The sequence below is a fragment of the Notolabrus celidotus genome, chromosome 7 (genome assembly GCF_009762535.1).
Source record: "Notolabrus celidotus isolate fNotCel1 chromosome 7, fNotCel1.pri, whole genome shotgun sequence".
NCBI classification, from domain to species: Eukaryota; Metazoa; Chordata; class Actinopteri; order Labriformes; family Labridae; genus Notolabrus; species Notolabrus celidotus.
This window is the reverse complement of record NC_048278.1, coordinates 21,196,314-21,210,207: the sequence shown is the minus strand read 5'-3', so window position 1 is coordinate 21,210,207 and position 13,894 is coordinate 21,196,314. Positions and strand designations below refer to the sequence as shown.

Sequence of the window (13,894 nt, the reverse complement as noted above, 5' to 3'; positions counted from 1 at the left end):
AAACAAAGACAAATTTACCCATGGGAACAGTATACTGTACTGTACGTAACGTTACGTAACGTAATTTAACGTAACACCAATCATTCATAACAACTCATATTGTATAATACCCACCGTACCTTATCATATTGTATTGTTTCCTATTGTTCTGTGCCTTAGACACCACAAGCACCTCATTCTTAGGCAGCAATCAGCCTTGACTCAATAGATCAAGATAGTGGGAGGGAGACAAAAAAAAATATGATTAGGTTTATTTTAGGGGAAATAAAGTGATAGGAGGACCCGGAGAAAAATTACAGCTGATAATACAGACTTATGAAAGCAATGGCAGACATCATTTTAAAAGTTTGACTGCTTTAATACAATCAATATCATCAGTCAGATTTATCATATTAAACGTAGCTGTGGAAGTGAAGGATATCCACAGCATTAAGCAGTCAACTATCTGCAGTACATTTTGTTAAGTTGCACTACAAAACACAGAGGAAAGGTGATGGCTGTGGTGGCTTGAGAGGCCAAAAACTGAATTAAACATGACCTATGTGTATGTGTGGGCTGTTCCCCTCATGTTATGATAATCATGTTCACAGTCATTACCTTCTATTGTTTATTTAACAGATTTTCTCTGTTTTTGAAGGCCTAAAGCAGCTCTTAGCTTTTCTTTTGTGTGAAATCTTGTTTTGTGAGCTGAATGTAAGCAGCACTGAAAAAAGGCCTGAGCTGAGCTTCCAGGGTGAGCTGCTGAGGAGGCAGTAAAGCTCACCTTAATGGTTAAGTCACTGTTGGTCAATACACTCTCTGGCACACACACACACATACACACAAACTCACACACTTATCAGGCTCATGTTACTGCGCCTGAGTCAGCGCAAACAATACATCCATATAGGAGCAGGACAGAGCAGGTTTAATGGTTGGAAGCTTTAGAGCTGTTCTGTCAGGGAGAAAATGATTATTTCATACTCTGCATGTATTGAGAACACTACAGGATGACAAACAGTACCTATCCTGCAAAATAAATAAGTAAAACGCAGATGTGCCAAAGAATACGTGAAGATATAAATTGTTTAAAATATGAAAGAGAGATTAAAATACAATTTTTGTATTAGCCTAAAATTTAATCAGCGACACTACCATACAGGTGCTTGCAGAGTTATTGCAGATTGGTGCATACAAAACCTATACAGGATGTGGCCTGCATAAAGGAGACAGAAAATGGTTGCCATTTTTTTTCCACTTGAAAAACAAACCAATAACTCATAAACATCTGATCCTACTTTCTTGGTTTATCACTAAAACCAAACATACTAGAAACAGAATTATTCTAGTAAAGAAAAAAATATATATACTCCTATCCAGACTGTCAGGTCTTGCTGTATCCTGTCGAGGCAGCCTCAAGCACATGCTTTCCTGTACTTCTATCCAGCGACAAAAGGCTTCCAGGAATGGTTGTTCTGTAAGTACTACAGAAATCACTTAGGTGTGACTCACTATGGGCCATTGAGCTGTTTTCCTCTGGTTTCCTGCGTTTTATGGAGGCGGACAACAGGGCGCAGAGAGAGCTTTCCCATCAATAACCTCTAACTGCTTAGTGGCTTGAATATTGTCTGGTCAATGCTGGATTGGAAAGAAACTAGAGGGGATGAGGCAGTGATCTATACATCAGTAGATTGTGGATACACTCAAGGGGGATCAGATTTATGGGGGGTCAGTCTGCCTTCCTTGTGATCATGAAGCTTTGTGGTTTAAAAAGGTATCACAACTTCTAAATGTTACATGTGTATTTAAAAACTTTAGGAAATAACAATAATTCAATTCACTTCTGAAATGTTACATTTTATTATGGACAAAGAATTTGCCTTACTTATTGAATACAGAGATTATGTATATTTAAAATTTGTGGCACAAAAATATCTTTTACACATCCCTCCAAAATGACTATTTACAACACTGCAGTGTCCACAAAAAAGATGTTTGATAACACATTTATAAAAAGTCATTTTTTAAAGCATATTTGCAGTAATTCAGGAGTTACCTACTACTTCAATAAGGTTTCATCTCCTCTCAGAAGATCTCAATTTGGTTGGTTAAATGAGGTGACTTCCATTTAGTGAAAACACATTCAGTGTCAAAATAATTCATTATTTTTCAGTAGATTCAGGGAGTTCAAAGTTAAGTTACGATGTTAAAAGCAAAGTTTCTTTAATACAAATCAAAGGCATGACATTTAGAGTGGATACATCCTGCAAACTATTGACATCCATATTAAAGGATCTGCTGCCCTCTGGTGGTTAAAAGTGAGCTTTGGTTCAATTTGAATCAGCGGATCAAATCAGAAGTGTGGTAAATGGTTAAAAAAGGTTAATATTTCAAATTTGGTCCCAAACTTTAACTTAAAGCCTGAAGATGAAGAATGATAAGACTGAAAAGAACATATCTTTCAACACTAAATGACATTTTTAGATTTAGTTTTCAACTGTTTTTGTGTCCTGTTCTGCATATCACTCATGTATCTATGTCTGCGTCCCCTGAGATTTTAAAAATAAACTTGATGGATAGTATATGTAGGAAATTGCTCCACCAAAGTACTGAATCGTTTTTTTGTTTTCTAAAAAACAAGATAAATGTATCTTTTGGTGCTTCCTGATAGAGGCTGCCAGGCAACTTTTTATGCCCAATTTATTGAGGATAGGACAGCTGATAGAGTAGCAAACTGGGCAGAGAAAGTGAAGAATGACATGCAGTAAAGGGCTGCACTTAAAGAAATAAACCCTCTTTACATGTTCATATGATTAACTAAATACTAATTTCCACTCTCTGCTGACATAGATGTGTATGTTATATTGTGTAACTGCCAGGATTTAATAGTTGTATCCCCACTGGGAATAACTATGATTTGATAGCTTAGCTGAAGCTTAGAGAAGCCCTCTGTGGTAGGAAAATAAACCTATGAGTGACATCTGATCTGCTCTTTGTGTGGTTTATAGATGATAAAAAAAACAACAATTAAAATTCTGTTTTCATGTTTTTTAGTATAAAATTTTAAGAAGTGATAAAACAACATAAACAGCCTTTTACAAAACGTAGTTAGCTTTACACTACAAAATATACACCAAACAAGTAACTGACTAGTTACTGACAAATGCAACAGAAAATATTTCACTGTTCATATAATTTCAATCCTATTAAAAAAAGAACAATCCAGTTATCTAGACAAAAAGCTTGCAAATCCATCTTATTAAAAAAAAAAAAAAAAAAAAATTATATTAACATTTGTCAGGATATTAGTGTCAAACTTTCAACTTACAGTCCCTCAAAATATAAAAATTCAATTCAATGTTTTTTGTTCTGAAAGTAATTACATCATCTCGATAATCTGCTGTTATCTTACTGCTGTCTCTGGAGTGACATGATAAGCTTTGGTGTGTTTTGTAGGGATTTTGTAGTCTTTGCGAAGCTTGGTCAGGCTACAGTCCCTCCACGTGCCTGCAAGGAATTAAAAAAAACATACTTTCATAAAACAACACACACACAAAGCATTAGTATCATACATAAGCAAGGGTACCACAGCCACAAATTAACCCTGCTTACAGTGTAGTTTCAGATTTCACTACACGTCCTATGTATATTAATATGTAGCGTACTGGTAAGAAAAACTACCACTACTACAACTCACCATGGCCTTCATCTCCCGTTTATCTCCATCCTCAGGTTTGTACTGCCCCATTTTCTTACTGTTCTCAACAAATTCCTAGAAATAAAAACACACACACAAAAAAAAACACATTAATGTTTTTCTTTCATGCTATAAAAAATGTATTTCTTGTGCAGTGTGGAGCAAAAGGGTTATGAGAAGTATAAAAAAGCTCTGGGACTATTTCTCAGTTATCATCTCTGATAACTTTTGGATTCTACCATTTTCCTACAATCTGCCAAATGTTTGTGTATGAAATAACACAAAATGTTCCCTAGGGTCAGTGCATGAAGCACTGACAGCCTGTCCTCAAGCATGTATTTCCACTGTGTTCTGTTTAAGAAAAATGAACGGTTTATCCAATTTTTTTTTTAACATGCTTTGCAAAAGAGAAAGAGAACATTCTGAGAAAAACATCATCATATTACTATAAAGCAATTACTTGCTAAAAAAGAAGACTTGAAAACAATGGGACTCATGCAAGAACAGTTTTGGAATATTGCTATAAACCTTTTTGTTTCCCTGCTGTTGGTTCATTAAAGGGATTCACGTCAGATTCACTAAACTATCCTAACTAGATGGACCCATAATGTCTTTTTGCAGCTTAATGAACACTGTTCAGGGGAAGATGGGTGCTCATCACATTTCTTAACATTTCAATAGTAGATGTCCACTAAAATTGTATGACCATCTGTTTTAAGGAAGATGATCTATGACGAACATGACTGTTGATCAAAAGGTTTTTACAATCAAAAAGAAAATCAAAGCCGTAAAATTTCCAAATTACAAAATATTGGTGGCAGCCACAGCTTCTCCTGAATTGTACAAATTGCTTAAAACAAATCTGTTTGTTCAATTAGTTTTTACATGAGGTCCAATGAGTCCCTGAGAACACAAAGTCCCTCTAACAGTGTAATCACTGGAGCTGAAAATAATAATTTTGTAACATGAGGTGCAAATAATTAAACTCCCCTTTAAGTTCTCCCTCTCACCATTAAAGCCTTGTCCATGTAGTACTCGCGCCCTGGACTGCCATCGTTATACTTTGCGTCCACAGCAAAGCAGAGGAAGAGGACGTCAACCACAATTTCAAAGACGGAGAGGAAGCAGTGGGCCACCAGGAAGGCAAATAGACAGACGATGAGGAGAGGAAGGACCCATACTGTGTATTCTCTCTGGTAGTTCAAAGCCAAGATGCCGGCAAAGGCTGTGCAAGAGACGATGAGCACCTAAGTGGAGATAAGAGACAAGTTTAAAAACTTTTGCTTGAGTTGGGGGAGGGGGGTATCTTACTTAGAAAAGTGTCTTAAGAAGCAGAATATGTCTCTGAGGTACCTTCCCCAAGAAGAGGACAAAGTCGCCCACAGTGTTGATGGCGGCTACCCGGAGAGCGTTCTCTACCAGGATGAGGAAGGCCTCGCGGGCAGAGGTGCAGAAACTGGTGCTGTTGATGGCTGTAGCTGTGTATGCATTCTGAAATAAAAAAGTATGAACACCGTGAATACTGAATAACTTCTATCCTTTGTACAGTATGCTATATTTTCTTGCTGGAATAACTTACTTGATTTAGGTATGCAAGACATTTCTCCAGACACCACAAACAGCAGACACAGGCTTTCAGCATGCAGCGAGCACAGGCGTTCTCCTACGAGACATGAAGAACACTCATAGGTTAACAAAGTTATTTTAATTTATGTATCAAAAGTACAGAGAATTGCCACTTAGCAGGGTCAACATGAGGTCTGTACTTAAAAATAAACCTTGCATAATTTCACAGCTCACCTTTCCTTTGAGCTGGGTGTGGATGTACGTCAGGATGAGGCGAGGGATCTTAACAAGCGTGATGATGAAGGAGCCTTTGGCAATAGTCCCAAGATGGTAGCGGATGGTGCGTACCATGGAGGACAGGATAGGAGTTGCTGGCATCTGGGACTTATTCCTTAAGTTAATCAGATGTAGGGAGAAGAAAGAATTAATTAATACAACCAAAAATAAAATTTAAAAAATAAGATGAGAACTTAAAACTTTCTATGTGATAAGAAACAAATACTTCCTGTAACTTCTTTCATACCTTGTGAAGTAGTAGGTGACCACAGCTCCAGAAATGGTCATCTGCTGGAAGGCAAGAATGAACTCGCTGATCCAGATGAGACCCACAGCGTGATACCAAACCAGGTATTGAAGAGGCCCCTGCATGTGGTATTCAACCGCATCTGTAGCGTTGTTCTTTATCGGTGTGCCTGTTGGGAAAGATGAGAAGGAGTCAGTAAATGGTAAGTGTACTGTGTTTATAAGTGTCCTGTCCAAGGACATGATGCATCTGGACAGCAAGACCTGGGATCAAACTTCCAACCTTTGACCAACTTTACCACTGAGAGTTTCATGTTTTATGGTTCAGTCCTTCTAATTGTATCTCCCTGGCTTCCCTTGTAACCACTCAAAGTTCCTATAATTTGTGAATTCAATACTTCAAATCTGTGGCATTGCTTTAAAACAACAGTGTTGACCATCTTCTCTTATTGTAACATATTCTCCAACATTCCAAAACAGAATACAGTGTACTCAGAGTTCCCAGTAAACAACTGAAATTAAATTTTACTCTTATTGCATTGCCTTTATACTCAGAAATAAAATAGGATGTTTTGACTGTATTTGGGGCCAGCCTCTTGCTCTAAATTCAACTTAGCTCTGCTGCATAAACAGGAAGTGGGAGATGAAGAGAGAAGTGGTTCTTTGACTCTGTGCTCCCACATCACGAGACTGCACCAGATTCCAGATGTGGGAGTAAAGTCATGCCACAAAATCAAGACAAAATGTCAGAAGTAGCCAACTTAATATTTACTTGTTCGGGCACAATACTATGATGCTTGAAAAAAAGGTCTGAGACCATATCTAACTATGGTGAAACGTGCAAACTGTCCCAACCAGCCCTTGTCTTCACCTGCCGTCCCAAGGAAGAGCAGCACAGCGATCCAGTAGACCCAGAAAAGCATGAGGCAGAGGAAGGTCCAAAAAGGTTGCAGAGCCAGCAGGGGAAGGTGGATGAACACTTTACCGGCCACATGGAACAGGGAGATGGTGAGGGCCACACGCTTCCTCATGAAGAACATTATTATCAAGAGGACTACCTGGAGATGACACAGAAACCACAGGCTGTGTTTCAGGATGTAGAAGTCATTTAAATACTTGATGTGGTTTTTGAAACTGTGAAAGCATTATAGGATATACAGTCAAACATACTGTGAAGATTGTGGCACCAATTGAATAAACGAGCAGGGCCTTAACATTGTCTGAGGCCACTTCTTTCCCAAACACTGATAATGTGTTATTATTAGCAGCGTTCCTGTGGTCAACATAGAGCCACCAGAGGATGCCAGTCCCACCTGAAAAACATCAGAGCAGCACAAAGTTTAAACACAGCCTGGATGCAAAATCATCCTCTGCTACTTTCTTGTATTGGCAAAATGGAATTTAATGTAAAAGAATTACACATTTTAAAATGTCAAATTGTGTTTGAACACATACCAATAGAGCCAATGATGACCAGAACCGTGAGGATCCACACCAGAACTTTGGAGATGTAACGTATGACGACCATCATGATCAGCGACAGAGCTGAGACAAAAACATGTGCACAATTGAGTTGATCACATACTGTGGAAAAATTACATCAAGCAGCAGAGAAGTGATGATTGTACAAATAGAGGAGCTTTACATTAGGCACTAGTTTATTATTTGTGTTGTTTTTAATGGAACCCTGAGGACTAAGAGGTATCCTGTATATCTTTGGTGATGTGGTCCTTTGCATGTGTAAATATTGTTTTTGTTTTTTTTAACCAAAATCTCCTCCTCCTTGTTTTTAACAGCCAACTGTATGTGAATAATGAAAAAAAAAACTGTTTGTCTTGTGACAGCATACAGTTAATCACTTTGTTAGATATGAAACCCCCCCTGGCCGAGACAATTAAAAATGAATAGATCTAAATGATCAATCTTATTGATTAAGGTCTCTTATTGCTTTTCTAGCTCACAGAGAGACACATAAATTAGTTTCAGTCCATTCCAAAACTTGAGCCTTGATGAGAAAAGCCCAGAAGTCCCATGCAGGGGAACTCCATAGTGCTATGAATCATGTTGCTCTTATAAACAAATGACCAAACCAGACTGATCAAATAATTGAGATAAATAAAAGATGTGGGACTAGTTCTTCCTTTTTCCCAGTGGACAAAACTTCAGTAGATACCATTCCAGAAGCCCACACAGACATTTCCTGTTATTTTAATGATATGAATAGCTTCCCTTTTGAATTTTGCATTCACACTGAATCCTCATGAGCATTGACTGTTGAGAGTGGTGGGAGCAGCAGTGAATAAAGAAAAACAAACCAGTAGTTTTCCATAAGAGTAAAGAAATGTGTCATTCACTTCACACAATTATTTGCTTATGTAAAGCCAGATGTTACAACGTGTCTTACCAAGAGCCAGCACACAAAGGCCCATGATGATCTCCTTGCTGGCCATCACTCCTGCAATGACTCGTCGCAGCACGCTGTTGTCCCCAACGAATGTGATGAAAGCCTGTGCAAATTCAGCATAGCAGCCGACGTCCACAGGGATACAGCGGTGGAACACTGGCACAGCTTTACTACAAACAAGAATAAGACGGTTTACCTTTGGATACCTAATCTTTAAACTGACAGAGGGCAGTTTGTATATTAGTCAGGAGGATTACGGTGAATACTTGTGGGAAATTGTGTTTAAGAATTAACCATTGAAATATCATGGAAAGATGAAAATTGCCTAAATGAATGAAAAACTGCTAAATCTCCTTTACTGGACCTGTGATGTTGTCCCTCTTCCCATTATTCTACCTCTCTATCCTGTGTCAACTGTTCAAATTGTTGTTAAAAAACAACCAAAAGTGATAGTAAAATGGGAAATAAAACATGTAACCCTTCTGTGCTCTAGACTAACTCTGTAAAGAACATAGTTCTGTCACTTTGTGTGCAGATTGTGACACAAAGTTGAACCCATATCAGCATTAAGAAACCTATAACCAGCTGAATATATGACCTCCAGTTTCAATTATTAAAATCAGAGCTGGTAAGGTGAGACTCAAAACAGATTATTTCAAGTCTAAAGAAGCTTTCTTTTTCATCTGTTGAAACCTAATCTGAATAATTGTGATGAATTACCTTGGTGGGACAGGTAGTTTGGGGCATTTAGTGAATCTTTCTGTATGGCTTGGGTATCTTGTGGCAGAGATATCATAGGAGCAGAGCTCAGATCCTACATGAGAGGAAACAGATTATATCAATACATATTTCTGCCTGAAAGAAAAAGTGAAGATATAATATAAGGATTTTTGTGAACATTTGTCAAACAACATGTAATCACTGGTAAATATGCTTGAGCACTTTTTCTCTGAAATAAGGTCACTATTGCTGTCTTCAAGTTCTCACCATTATTCAAGGCAAACTGCTTTAAATCGCTGTAAGTCTTCAGTTCTGAATTTGGACACTTGGAGACGCAGAGGGCGATGGACTTGATCTTCCTGTTAATGAGGTCAAGGTTGCAAGGGTCTAAAAAGAAAACATACCTGACAGGAAGAACAAACAGAAGATCAGATTAATCAACAGTCCAATGTAAAGAACCACCAATCCCTTCCCTAAAAAAACAACAACAAACAAACATAGTTTTGGTCCCTACTCTGCCAGTTTGGACTGTTCAGGCTGGGCAGAAAATGAAAGATGTTGACATTTGGTTGTCTGCAGCACAGATCCTTCTTTGTAGCCCAACGCCTTTTATTCAAAGCTTCAACGGGCAATCAGCCCATCAATAAAGCATGACCCATTGTTTCAGTAAAACTGGGCTGCAAGCTGATGGAAAGATACAGCCCGAAAAGGGAACATAATGAAAGACTTTAAAATATAAATCTGGGCAAAAAGATAAAATCATCTTTGTGATAAACATGTAAACATTGGGGAAATATCCTCTAGAGCTGTGCTTTTCTTTCATACAAATTAATTTAAGCAGCTGAACTCAGTCGGAACACATGTCAGTGTAGCTCTGTGTTGGTGATATTTATCCATGTATGACCTCTAAAGGATGTTCTCCGTCTTTCACTGTAGATATGAAGTTGCAAACAGTTAACCTATGTTTTCTCGGTTCACCTTTAATTAACACACACAGCACATGCAATGTTTTTTACCATGTTGTGACTCTTTTCTCCTTTATGTTCTCTCGGCAGCCTTGAGTAAGAGTAGGTTTCACTGCTATTTGGAAAACATATTCTTCAACTTAATGCATGTCTGTTGGAGACTTTGCAGCTGAACTATGCAATCCACAACAAGAGGCAAACTGAAGTGTAAACAAAGGCAGCAACTGGTTGTTTGTGGGAAAGTGGATTAGGATTACATGATGCAATCCTTTCATGTGCATATGTAATGCTCAGTGCCTTTTCTATGACACCAACACATCCTATATAAAGCCTAAAAGGTCTCATTTGCACTTGAGTGTGATGAATTTACAATAAAATGTTCTGTCAGACTCCAAAGATAAGATGCCACATAGATACTCAAGAGAAAAACGATCAATTTGACTGCAACTTGTATTAAATAAGACTGACTTGTTTTCTGTCATGTCCCGGCCGCTGAGGGTGACTCCCTGAATCTGGTAATTCTTCCGGCCGCAAGTGTTGCCATAACTGTCGTATCCTGAGATGAGCCTGGAAGCACCTCCTGTGGCGATGGGGTAGCCACAGATACAGGCCTGAAAATGATACAAATGAAAGAGGAGGGCGTTTACTATCAGCAAGATTACAATCATATATATCAAATCACATCATTTATAGAAGACACTTTATAATCTGAGCCTTGAATAATCTTATAGAATCAAGATCTCATATTTTAAAGTATATTCTTCAGATTTTATCTGGAATTAAAACATGTAAAATCAAAATAGGAGGTTTATTGTTAGAACACTGATTTGAAATGTATGGCAAATTTATAAAGTATTGAAGCCTAATTCTTTTCAGGTTGACATTTGTTGGTATTGCTGATTAACACAGTTTAAAGAGAAGTCAGTTGGGTCTTAAAGTCATATTGGAGGATGTATCATGTAATTTTGTTGAACTGAGTTGTACTACACCATGAGTTATTAATAATTATTTTCCAAACATTCATATTGTGGGTGTTTTAATAACATAAACAAATTTCAGCCCAACACTTACAGCCCACACTGCACCCCAAAAGGACCATAATGTTGGAACAATACTTCTCACCATTTATTCATAGACCAAATAGAATAACGTGTAAGAATGGCATAGAAACACGAGGCCTTTTTTAAAGAAATGAACTTAATAGATACAACTGACTTAAAGTGTTGCTGTCTAAAAAGAACAGTCCAGCAGCCTTTAAAGGCATCCCGCAATTGATTATATTCAGCTTTTCTTTGAACGGATTTAGATAGGTGTAGATTAACTATCACTAATTCTCAAACAACATCATGTTGAATCAATAAATATATAGATACTCATTAGGGATGCATGATATTATCGGCAAATTATCGGTATCGGACGATATTGGTTTTAAAATGAACTATTAGATATCGGTCAACACGCCGATATCTGCCGATATAATTAACAGATAAAGTAATGGGCTGCTGCACACATGTTGGGCTCATGTTTGAAGTTAAATTTGAATTGAATCTGCAGTCTGTAAGGTAAATGTAGCTGACTAATTTAGGCGCATTTACTGTCAAAGAGTAAACCATTTTATTTAATTTGGGTTTAATTGCTGTACAGGTTGCACTTTTCACATGTTCCCTGGGAACAGAGGTTAGGTTTACTTACTATGTCAAATGGGAAATTGGCCAAATTTGCCCTGGTTGTGGGTAATGTTATGATTGTCTCAGGGAGAGCAATATCCAAGTTTTAAATAGGATGTTTCTTTTTGTAGGAATTTTGTTTGAAAGCAATTGTCATAAATAAATATGCAGTTTAAAGTATTAAGTAGTGTTGTAGTCAAGACCACATTAACCAAGACCAATACATGTCCAAGACCAGAGTGCAGCGAGACCAAGACAAGACCAAGACATTTAGGGATCGAGATCGAGTCAAGACCAAGACCAAGGCAGGGCAAGACCGAGACAAGACAAAGATCATATATATCAATGAAAAATCATCATGAGAGTTAACAAAATGAAAGAATTCTGTTTATTTTATTTAGGTTTGGTAGGTTTATACAAGTTTTGGTTTTGTCTTTGTTGCCTTTCTCTGGCCCCTCAAGTTTCGTTTCATCTCTTATCACAGTAATGCCAGGGACACAGAGTGCATCAGTGGTGGCCTAGACCGGTCTTGATATAAAATAAGGAGTCCGGTCTCAAGAACTACAACACTAGTATTAAGTATTTTTCTTATTTTGCACAAGAAATTAATATTACATAACAAATGTGATAAGAGTATCACCATAATACTGTATGCGAATTCCAATACAGAAGAGAATTGATGATCTCTGCAATTAGGTGTGCGGAAAAAAATGTATCTGTATCGGTAATCGGCTAAATGAGTTGTAAAATATCAGCATATCGGATATCGGCAAAAAATCCAATATCGTGCATCCCTAATATTCATTCATAGTCGTGAATGTTATACGTGTAACTGTATAAATGCCAACTCCTTGTGTGAAAGTTACGAGCGTCCAGTTGTAAACTTACCATCCCAAAGCAAAACAAAATGAAGATGATGAGCCATGGGATGTCCGTGCAGCTGCGCTCCTCCAGTGGTTTCCAGTCACGCTTGCCCTTCCAAGGCATAAATAATAGATTAGTGAAAAGATGACACAAATCTCCTTAATTCCTCTTTGTTTGGGCTGCTGCTTCGGAACAGTTACCGCCCTGCTGCTCCAAAACCCTGCAGACGAGCCACTGTGCTGCAAAACAAGCGCTGTTACTGCTGGAGGAGTGACGCTGTCGTTGTACTCAAACTGTGTCAAACTCCTCTGAGAATCAGCGTTGTGAGTCTAAAAGTAAGCACAACTTCCACCATGATTGAGCTTACCTCTGTGCTGCTACAACAGCCCATTGCAAACGACCAGGTGGCAACTTCAGCAAACTTAAAGGAAGTGTAAAGTTGACGCGACTTTTCTTCCTGTAAAGTTGAACTTTGTCCGTCTTTTCAGCTCATTTCCCTTTCTCTTCTGTTTTTTTTTTTAGCAATGATCAATGAAAGGACGCAATATGCTGGTTTGTTTATGCCCTGTTTTACTCACTGGAATACACCCAGATGTAAAACTCCCTCCTATTTTTGGAGCTTCAGGTAAACGCGGAAGAAGTCGAATTTCCTCATGCTGCCTTCACTTGCTGTCGGAAATCTCAATGTAATAATAATAATAATAATAATAATAATAATAATAATAATAATAATAATAATAATAATAAACTTTATTTATATAGCACTTTTCTAAACAGAGTTAGAAAGTGCTTCACAGAAAGTAAACAATAATAATAACAAATATAATCCCAACCCTTTTTTCATACACATATACACATGTACATATACATATGTATATGTACACACATGCACAGACATATACATACATACACATACACACATACATAGACATGCACATGTATACACAAGCATACATACATACATACATACATACATACGTACATACGTACATACGTACATACATACAGTACATACGTATAAACAAAGGAGCTCCAAAGTACGAGAACACATAACAAGATGTCCAGGGCATAATAAGATGTTCCAAAGTTATGAAGGCCTTTTTGAAAAAGAAAGTTTTTCACTGGCTGATTTTTCTTACAGTTTTTCTCGATTGTTTACACACATTTTCTGAAAGCATGCCTCATACTCTCAGAACTCTTCGCACAAATAAAAAAAAAAACACACACACACAATGGGCAAAAACCCCTCAGTTCTCCTGCAAAATGAAACTTTACATTCAAAACAATGTTATTTCTTCTCAAAATGGTATTTTGTTTTCAAATGACACACACAAACCACCATATGAATAGAAATTTATATGAACCCCACTGATGTGCTCAATGTAAAACACTATGATGAATGGAAAACACTTCTTCTTCATATTGACTTGGGCCTTTTTTTGGCTCAGTGTTACACTTACTACAGATAGTACATACATAAGTGTGTTGTAAAATATTCTAGAATATTGTT

At 37.5% G+C, this 13,894-nt stretch overlaps 1 protein-coding gene across 1 annotated transcript; it reads right to left on the bottom strand.

Moving 5' to 3' along the window:
- Positions 1–1,815: 1,815 nt before the first annotated feature.
- Positions 1,816–13,029, bottom strand: LOC117816623 (choline transporter-like protein 1). Its single transcript, XM_034688976.1, has 16 exons — positions 12,752–13,029; positions 12,409–12,495; positions 10,322–10,464; positions 9,156–9,292; positions 8,889–8,982; positions 8,169–8,338; positions 7,220–7,309; positions 6,935–7,077; positions 6,636–6,822; positions 5,766–5,934; positions 5,477–5,633; positions 5,256–5,339; positions 5,030–5,167; positions 4,687–4,923; positions 3,677–3,751; positions 1,816–3,486 (listed from the first exon to the last, which is right to left on the bottom strand). The coding sequence occupies exons 1-16, from the start codon at positions 12,773–12,775 to the stop codon at positions 3,463–3,465; spliced, it is 1,959 nt and encodes a 652-aa protein (XP_034544867.1). The 5' UTR covers positions 12,776–13,029; the 3' UTR covers positions 1,816–3,462.
- Between the last annotated feature and the right edge of the window lie 865 nt (positions 13,030–13,894).